General features: G+C 44.2%; 1 protein-coding gene across 6 annotated transcripts in view; it reads left to right on the forward strand.

Annotated features, from left to right (window-relative positions):
• Positions 1–6,835, forward strand: part of PIAS1 (protein inhibitor of activated STAT 1) — an 80,865-nt gene extending 74,030 nt beyond the window's left edge. For all 6 annotated transcript variants that reach the window (XM_033919537.1, XM_033919539.1, XM_033919540.1 and 3 more), the window contains one exon: positions 1,356–6,835. In XM_033919537.1, the coding sequence (XP_033775428.1) occupies positions 1,356–1,655 (300 nt within the window). In that variant the 3' untranslated portion in view covers positions 1,656–6,835. The remainder of the gene's footprint in view (positions 1–1,355) is intronic.
• The last annotated feature ends 3,326 nt before the right edge of the window (positions 6,836–10,161 follow it).

The following is a 10,161-nucleotide window of genomic DNA, read 5'->3' on the forward strand; positions in this document are numbered from 1 at the left end:
ATCTCTCTCTCCTTCTCTCCTCCATTTCTGACATCTCTTTCCTTCCCCCCTCTAGTAGTCTGACATCTCTCTCCTTCCCTCCCTCCTCCCAGTGGCCTGATATCTCTCTCCTTCCCTCCCTCCTCCCAGTGGCCTGATATCTCTCTCCTTCCCTCCCTCCTCTCAGTGGCCTGACATCTCTCTCCTTCCCTCCCTCCTCCCAGTGGCCTGACATCTCTCTTCTTCCTTCCTTCCCCCCCTTCCCAGTCTGGCATCTCTCTCTACTACTACCACTACTATTATTTCTATAGTGCTACCAGCTTCCATTCCCTGGTCTGGTATCTCTCCATTCCTTTAGTCATCTCTCCTCCCCTCCTCCTTTCCACCCCCTGCAGTCCATCTCCCTTCCCTTCCTCCTTTCTGGCCCCCTCCCAGTCCAACATTTCTCCCTCCTTTCCACCAGTCTCTCTTCTTCCTGCATGGTTCTCTGGCCCTCCTTCCCTCCCCTAACCAATATCTCTCTCTCTCTCTCTCTCTCCATGAGTCCAACTTTTCACTCTCTGCCCTCTCCCCCTTCCTCCGAGTATGACATTTCTTCTTCCCTCCTTTCTGTCCTTTTCTTCCATCTCACCCTCTCCATGAGTCCAATACTTTCTGCCTCTTGCACGCTTTCTATCTCTGTCCTTGCCCTTTCCCTTGCGTGGCATCCCTCCTTCCCATTCACCATCTCACCCTCCCCTCCAGTATGTAGCACCTTTCCTTTCCCTCCCCCCTGTTTAGCAGTAACTCTCCTCCCTTCCCTCCCCCTGTCCAGCAATACCTCTCCTCTCTCTAGCCTAGCGGCAGATAACTGTATGCTTTTAACTTCGCCAACAGCTGCCTCTAGCATTAGTTTAGATACAGTTTCATCAGGCAACCTCGGGGCCTTTGCTAGGCCAACCCGCCTTGCTATCAACGAAGTGGGCCCACCTTGCAAAGGTCCCGAGGGTGCCTGATGGAACCGTGTCTAAACTAATGCTAGCGGCAGCTATGTGGCGAAGTTAAAAGCAAACTGAGCTGCCACTGCTGGTCTCGGGTGGGGTGACAAGACAAGGAAGGCAGGAGTCCCGGCAGATACGTGACGGCAGCAGAAGGCAGGAGTCCCGGCATATGCGATGGTAGCAGGAAATTTGCGACACTGTTGTAAGTCTTCAGGCAGCCATTGCGCAGCGCAGGCCTGCCTCGGAAGTAGAATGAAGTAGGAGTTCACCCTGGCACAGGCTGCAGTGGGAGCCATATCGGGCCGTATGTTGTGCAGGGCTATAGAACACGGTCTTGAGAAATAGGCAATATATAGCTGTCTCTAATTTGGATTTCTTTTTCTCTTTCCCTCTCAGCATTATAACGCATCTCTCCTTGCAGCTGCAGCTGCTGCAGCCTCTGCATCAGAAGAGCAAGACCTCCTGCATTCTTCCCGCTTCTTTCCCTACACCTCTTCCCAAATGTTTCTGGATCAGTTAAACACGGGGGCAGGCACCACACTTCCTACCACGAACGGCAGCAACAGTGGCAGCAACAGCAGTCTGGTCTCCTCCAATAGCCTGCGGGACAGCCATGGACACGCCGTGAGCAACCGTAACAGTGCTGATCCCAGCTCCCTATATGGCATTATCCCTGATGTGATCTCCTTGGACTGAGGCTGGGTTTCTTCTCCTGCCTCTTTCCGCCATCCCTCTCGAGACTCACTAAGCTGGTTAGCAGAAGTTAAAAACCTTGCACTTCTGTTTGACCTTGTTCTTTCCACACACCTTTCGTCTTTATTTTATTTTATTTTTTTTAGTAAAAAGACATGTACAGAGAACAAAACTATATTTTCAGTTTTACTTTTGTATATAAACCTAAGACTTGACTGTCTGGTAACAAAACAAGCTCCATTTTGGTTTCTGCGAAAGAGTTTCCACATCAGTCAGTCTTGTCCAGTGCTCATTCCTTCATCTCTCCTGTTTGGACATCGAATGGCATGACTTTCTTACCAAGGAATTATGTTGAAGTTTGAATGGTCTGAGTTGCTGCTTTTCCTTCAGATGCTGATTTTCAGTGGATGGCTTTTTAGCAGATTGTCTTCAATTTTGTGCAACTTTTCTTTCTACCTAAGTTATAAGACTTTGGGGACACTCTGCACCCCTCTCTTTGCAGGATGTAGCTTACAGGAGTGTGTGACTTCTGTTTTTAATTTTGGTTTGTATTTTATTTGTTTTGTATTTTTTAAACGCCATTTCTGGTTTCTGTGAGATTTTGCTGTTACCACTCCTGAAAGCATATGTCTAGAGCAGTGTTTCAAGTACAGTATATGCTTCCACCTATTGTAGCCTGTATAGTGCTATACACTGTGGACGCTCTTTTCTAGGGACAGCAGGAAATCTTGCATGCTCAGCTCTGGTAGCCACAGTTAAGGTCAGAACAGTGCCTGAAACTGGTTCACAGTTTTATGCTGCATTCTTCTTTGGAAGGTGGAGAGCACATTGTCTTAGCAGTGGGAAGGATCCTTTGTTTGAAATTGCTCTTCCCGAATCAAACAGCTGCTGACAGATTCTTCTTCTGGGTGCTGGGTGTGGCCTGTGTTAGTAACATCTTTGATTTGATTAACCATCTTTTGGAACTCAGCAAGGTGATGTACAGTTAGAAAACAAATTTACATAAAGCATGCTGTCCTGCATGAACTAAACACCCCCATGCACCAAGCTTCTGAAGGACTTGTAGGTTGATGCATGGAGGGAACAGCTGGATCAGTGGTGTCTTTAGTCTGTGAAAAGAAAGGTAGGAGAACACCTGCCCCTGGAGACTCCAGTACACACTCTGCTTTCCAATTAATGCACCAAAGCCTCCTCTACCCTGTCTGTCTCCTTTTTCCTGTGATCGCGCCCTTTGCAATACATGCACATTTACCAAAGGAAGGAATGGGTTTCCGTGTCAGTATCACTGTCACGAGCCCCACGGTGCAATTAAGCCATTAATTTCTTTGTCAAAATTCTTGAAAAATGGCACTGCCAGGATTTTTCTAGCAATATTGGCTATCATTTCTTTAAGTGGGCCATATGATTTGGTCCTTTCTTCTGACAGGTAAAAATGTTTTGTGTAATATGTGGCAGAAGTAGGCTTATGAGGTAAGCCAAGGGAGAAAAAGATGGAGCAAGTGCTTGTACAGAATGAGGCCTAACATTACAATCGTTGCGTTTTATTTTTACAGATGTTGAGTAGTATAGAAGGAAATATGACTTATCTAGGCTTCAGTTGTTTGTAGAAAAGAATCTCTTACCAGTTAAGCTCTGCTTGATATTGGCATGGGGACATCTTCATGTTCAAAGTTGGATGGTTTCACATACGGCCCCCTGCTCTGTGACATGCTTTAGATATTATTACTGTTGAATCTGTTTTGGTATTGTAAATGTTTGGCAAATGCTTTCTGTGTATGTCCTTGCGGCTGCCCACACTCTCCCCATTCTTTGTGCACGGGCTTTTGAGCCAACAGAGCCTACAGCTGAAGTTACTGTTAAGAGGGCAATTGTCAGCTATTGGTGTGGGTAAACTAGTGCCCTGGATGTGGAAATACTTTCGAATGGTGACCACCCCCTTGTGTGTAACAATACATGCATAGTTAAACAACTTTACTTTCATGTGTGACTTGGGGAAATATTCTGGAAGAGATATCAAGATCCTGCACAAAAGAAGGTGTAGATGTGCCTAGTTGCTGTCTCTTAGCTAGCTTGCAAGAGATAAGAGCGTGCCTGGACTTGACAGAGAAGCCAGAAGAAGCAAATGGCAGATGTTCCAAGCAGCAGACTCTGTCTCCATCTCAGTGGTGTGGCCATGGATGGGTCTGTGATATAAGTGGTGGGGATCCCCAAGCCCTACCAGCTAAAAATGCCCAATCTCTCCTGCTGCATACCTTTTAAAGTGCTGATATTTGCTGGCAGCGTGATTGATGCACATTGCTCGTGTCGACCCCGCTTTTGGTGCAACTTCCTGTTTCCGCATAAGCAGAGTAAGATGCAAGCAGTGTGATTTGGTTATGCTGCTCGCTGCCAGTGAAGATTGGTTCCCTAAAAGAATGCGGTTGTGGTGGGCTTGAAATACCAGAGTCGTGGGGTGACAACAGATTGCCCAGGTGGGAGAGGGAGAGATCTGCTCCGTGTCCTGGGCAGTTCCAAATGGTGAAAATGAGACTTCTTTCAGCTTCACTGTGAGAGCAGTTTAATGTTTCTTCTGAAATGTGAGTTCTGTTAAGAAATGGCCTGTGTCAGGTTCTCATCTAACATGGTATGACTAAGTTGTGAATATAAAAGTATTAGAGGGTGCTAAGGGTGTGCTTGAATACATACAATGCTTTTTATAAAGAGAAAAATAGGTGTAAAATCTAGAGTATATCCCTGGACCAGTGGGAGCCTGCTACCTCTTTGGACTGCAGTATGAGGAGGCTGAAACCTGGGAGTCCTTTGAACATGGTGTGATGGTGACAGGTTCATAGGCAGATACATGTAGCTTTCATGTGAACATATAAAATACGATTGATATTTATATTCATGGGAGAAAAGACCTTGCGAGGAGGATCAAATTCAAAGGCTTTCACTGCTCAAATTCAGGTCAAATCTGTCATTGGTCAAGAAACTCCCATTTTAACTTTTAAACTTTCCCAATAAGCCAAACTTGAAATAAATCTTTCATGAATGTTTTACTTGTGATGATTCCTTCACTAAAAATGTGTTTCTGTATCAATAATTGTGCAAAAGATCAAGGCTAAAAGCTAGCACTTATTTGCTGCCTGACAGGGCCACCATTTCACTCCCATATTTGAGCTTCCAGAGGTTTTGTACAGGGGGGGTTTTGTTGCCTGCTTTTCCACATTATCATTTTTCTTTTATCCTTGGTGCTATTATTGAAACAGAAACACATTTTTAGTGAAGGATTTATCACAAGTAACACATTCAGTGAAAGATTTATTTTTAGTAAAAGATATTGGGGAAAGTTTAATAGTTTAAAAAAATTGGTTAAATGCTCAAAATGGGAGTTTCTTGACCAGCGCTAAGAGATATCATCTGCATTTGGAGTGAAAGCCTTTGAATGTGATCCTCCTTGCAAGGTCTTTTCTCCCATGCATATAACTTCTGTGAATATAAATACAGTCAAACCTCAGTTTGCGAGTGTTTTACAAGATGAGCAAAACACTCCCACAAATCTTACCTCGCAAAAGGAGCTCCGTCCCGATAAACAAGCTCTCAGCTCTCAAATTAAGCCGTCCGCCATCCTGATAAACAATCGCCTAGGCGCGCATCATATGTAAGCACGCACAACTGTGTCGCGCTCATTGACATGCGTGCTTACACATGCGCACCTAGGCGATCCTTTATCGGAACGGCAGCCGGCTTAATTTGGGACCTGAGCCTGAGCTGGCGGACAGCAGAGGCATCTCCCTGAAGTGGGAGGGCAGCTGTACGGGGATCCCAAGGGTTGCCAGCGCCTGGCCACCTGAAGGAAGTTACCCTGCAGAAAGGGCTGCGTCACCCAGGCAGGTACCCACCCCTGGGCCACCATAGCAAATCTTTTGGGTTGTGGAACGAATCGTCTGAGTTTCCTTTATTGCCTATGGGGAAATTTGCTTTGCTATACGAGTGCTTTGGATTACGAGCATGCTTCTGGAACGAATTATGCTCTTAAACCAAGGTACCACTCTATCAGTAAACATAAAAGAGAGATCAATAGTATTTTATACATTAACATGAAACACTGAGCAAAGCTACAAGCATTGTTTGGAACATTGCATCAGTGATTGCACATTTAGCTCTGTTGTTTGCAGATCTGTGCCACCCAGTGATGGACGCTGTTCCTTGGGATGGAGATCAGGATGGCTATGGGAAATGGGAAAAGAAAAGAGCTCTGGTCCATCTTCAGATCTCCCCATACTTGAATGCTGATGAAATTATTTGTTTGACTTGGGATTTGCAAGAGTATGGGGAGATGCTATCTAATGCCCAGTTCTACAGCATACTGAGACTGTTTGAAAGTAAGCATGCCAAGGTTAACCTGACCTTCACTAGTTTATCATCATGGCTGCATTGCACATTGGAAGGTGAATGAACCCAGAACATGACTAACAGCAGCAAAGGCTGTCTAGAGGAGCTCTTGCAACAGTGAAAGGATTTAGTTACCAGTGCTCAATGACTTTTCAATGGATTTGGCAGTTAAGAACTCAACAGTATCTCGCTGAGATGAAATCATTTAGCAGATATTTCAGGGCTTTAAAGAGCATTTAAAAGATCAGTTTTAAAACTTTCTTTGTTTATCCCTCAACAGTCTCTTGCTGTCCTCTCCACCCTTCCAAGATGGTCTGTCTGGGCAGTATAGGTGGCTATTCTGGCCTCTTCCTGAGTCTGAATGCAGTGCTTGAGTGTTGGCTCCACTGGTTGGAGGATCCAAACCCAGAGCCCTAGGGCTGCCCCCAGCTTTTATTTTGCTAATTTAAAATGTTTGTGTTTGACTTAATACGTTTTTCAGTTTGTAATGTTGGGGGGGATTTGCTGGTGGCCCCAGAAAAGTGCTGCTGTTGCTTTCAGGTGGCAAATGTACATATTCTGAAAGTTACAGATCACCCCAGATTCTATAAACGTTAAATCTGTCAGTCATTGCCTTAAACTATTCTTACCGAATTCCTATATGGCATGCCAAACCAGTCAAATGGCTTTTAAAATGTATAGTAGACCAATGTCAGTTTGTACAAAGTACCAAGGGAAAATATTTATTACATGCATTGAAAGAAATTGTTTATTGAATGTTACCTGTTTCTGTAGAAAGCTTTAGATGTAATAAAAAAAGCATTCAGTTACGTTGTCTTGTGTAATCTGGGACACATGAGATTTTATTGAAACGAGAAAGGATGGCATTTCTATTACGCAGATCTCCATTTTATTTACAAGCATTTCTGTCCTATTCTTCGATCATGGGGAGGGGGGGCAATCTGGTTAACCAGCAGACATCTCTAAATCTTGTCCTGTTTTTTGTCACCTTATTTCTCTGATTAGTCTCTCAAGAGAAGATTCTCAAAATTCTTTTACATGGTTGCCAAACCAGTTCCAGCCGGCAGCGGAAGGGATGCCCACTCCCTCCCTTCCCCGTTGTCATACCCCTGACAACCCCCGCCCCTCCCCTACCTTGTTTACAAAGGCTGGCTGGAGGAATGCCTCCTACCTCTGGCCAGCAGGCCGGCCTCTTCAAAATGGCAGTCCTTTCCCCTCCCTGGTGCAGCTGGAGATGGGCCTAAATCTCTGATTTGCACAGGTTGCTTAAAGTCTCTCCTTTGGGAGGGGCCTTAGGCATCTGAACCAATCAGAGACTTAGGCCCCTCCCTGGCGTATCCCAGGATGCACTGGGGAGGGAACAGCCCACCATTTTGAAGAGGTAAGCCTGCTGGCCGGAGAGGTAGGCATCCCTTTGGCCAGCCTTCATAATCAAGGTAAGGGGGGCAGGGGTCATCGGGGGTACGATGGTGGCGGGAGGGTGTGCGAATCCCTCTCTCTGCCAGTGGAGGGGGGGTTGCTTGGCAATGTGAGGAAGTGGTCATCTCTCCTGCTGCCCTGGGAGGAGGGGTTGATTGACGGAAGGGTCATTGCGGTGGGCAGACTGGATGGGCCGTGGCCCTTATCTGCCGTCTATTTCTATGTTTCTATGTTTCTATGTTTCTATGTTTCTATGTTTCTATGTTTCTATGACGGTGGTGGGAGGGAGTAGGCAACCCTCCTGCCAATCTTCGATTTGGGGTCTTTTTTTATTTTTTTATTTCTGCGTAAGTACCAATTATCATCAGTGATGGGTCCGGACTATGGGCAGTTGTCCCTGCATATCCAGAGGAGTTCGGTTTTGAATAAGTTCGGTTTAAGCTTGTTTACAGTCATCCAGTTTTTCATTTTGCCCAGTTTTGCAGAATATTTAGCTGAGAATCTCGATTTGGGCCTGGTGGAAGGTATAGTTGTATGTCTGCAAATGAGTGGGTCCTGATGTTATATTTGGAGACAATATTGATCACTGGTCTGATGTATAGATTACAGAGCAGAGGGGACAAAGGGGCACCCTGAGGTACACCACACTTAAGGTGTGTGGGCTTGGACAGTTTCGAGCCTAGTAGCACTCTGTGTTTTATGGTCCAGGAAGGAGGACAACCATTTCAAGGCTATATCACAGATTCCAAGTTTGGATTGTAGGAAGGGGGTGATCAAGGGTGTCCAATGCAGCGCAGAAGTCTAGCAGTACATCCTTTCCTTTATCAATACATTTCCAGCATTCGTTTATTAGGTCTAGTATATTGTTTCAATACTATGAAACTTTCTGACCCCTGATTGGTAAATGGACAGAATTTTCTGTCTTTCAACAAAGTCTTGCATCTGAATTAAAACTGTTTTTCTAAGATCTTTGATACAAAAGGTAGATTCAAGACAGGTCTGAAGTTAGTGGATATGTCTGGGTCTAATGGGGTTCCTTTAAGATTGGACAGATCACTGCAGATTTCCAGCATAAGGGCACTACACCTGATACTAGAGACTTATCTATCAGCAGTAGAACTGATTTTAAGAATGTATCTTTCACAAATTTTAAGACAGTTGAGGGACATGGGTCTAAGATGGAGTATGAAGGACATAAGGAATCTACAGTCGCTTCCAGGTCTTTGTGGGAGATCGTCTCAAAGCGACTTAGGGTTGCAGTCCTATTTTTATTTTGGATAGTTGGGTTGAGAGGAGCAACTGGTAGTAGTTTGACCTCGGAGTCCAAGTTAGAACAAAATTTGTTTGTTTTCTCTTGGAAAAAGGAGGATATTGATTCACTGTCCAGACTAGTTATTTCCTTGGAGAGCAGAGAAATAGGTGTTTAGTCAGGGAAAAGATACCTCTGGATCTATTTGGGACTTTCTATATTAGTTTAGTGCCTTGCTTTGTGGGTGGCCAGTTTTAAAGTTAACTAATAGTTGATTCCAGAGTGTTTAGTCTTTGGGATTTCTAGATTTACACCAGATTCTTTTCTGCCCTTCTTATGTTTTGTGGATTTTTTTTATTCTTAGGTCTTTAATGAACCAAAAGGAATAAGGTCTGGTTCTGAGAACCAGATCTTATTAACTTGGCGGGTGCTAAGCTTTTGTAGAGTTTTTGGATTCCTGTGTGCCAGTTATTAGTGTTTTCTTCAAGAGAGTCATTTACTGCTGAAGAGGTTATTTTGTTGATATCAGCAGAGTGTGTTTTGAGATTTACCTCTTCAGGATGAAACACTTTTTTTTTTTAATATCGTGGTCCTGGTTGATAGTAGATCTTTGTTTGGTGGTAAGGTTAAGAGCGATTAAGTGATGGTCAGACTGTGGTACTGGTGTGTGAGTAAGATTGATTGGCGAGTGGTTGGTTGAGAATTATTTTAAGGTGAATATCGGGTCTAGGGTGTTTCCAGAGGTGTGTGAGAGAGATCACCAGTTGGATGAAGCCTAAGTCTGATGGGTGTGTTACAAAGTAAGAGGTGGCTCCAATGACTATGTTGCTGATAGTAAATAGCTTGTTCAAAACACTCATGGTGGAGTGTAGGGTTCTATAGATAAGATGAATACAGATTTTTTTATCATGACCTATTGAGATTGAGGTATTTGGGTGCTTGCAGAGTTTTGGTGCTGAGTTGACAATTTAGGTCTGACGTAATAATTACAGACACCCCTCCACCCATGAACATGCAAAGGCTTTGAAATCCCTCTGGGCAGAATGAGCCCACGGCAACCCCGTTGTTTTTTTTTTTCAACCACGTTTCTGTGATTTAGAAGAATATCCCATTTATTGTCTTTCAATATTTTAGGATGACCTTATTGTTTACTGATCTGGTATTGATCACAGCAAGCACTAACCTTTCCAGTGGGGGCTTGGCTAGAGAGGAAATAATATACTTTAGATTTTTTTGTGTTGTCTATTTTAAGATTTCTCGGGAAGTAGCTAGCTAACTCTCCATATCTGACTTGGCCTGTGATGACGGCAATGGTAGAGCTCATCTTGGCTATGCCAGTGATGATGATCAGGAATTTGATAATACATTTCGTAGCCTCTTGGAGAATCTTAACAATGCAGAGTATGTAGCATTTGTGTGGTAGGGAGAATGTGAGTGGTTTGGTAGTTTATTGTTGGGGATGAAGTA

This window comes from Geotrypetes seraphini, chromosome 14 (assembly GCF_902459505.1).
Source record: "Geotrypetes seraphini chromosome 14, aGeoSer1.1, whole genome shotgun sequence".
Classification (NCBI taxonomy): Eukaryota; Metazoa; Chordata; class Amphibia; order Gymnophiona; family Dermophiidae; genus Geotrypetes; species Geotrypetes seraphini.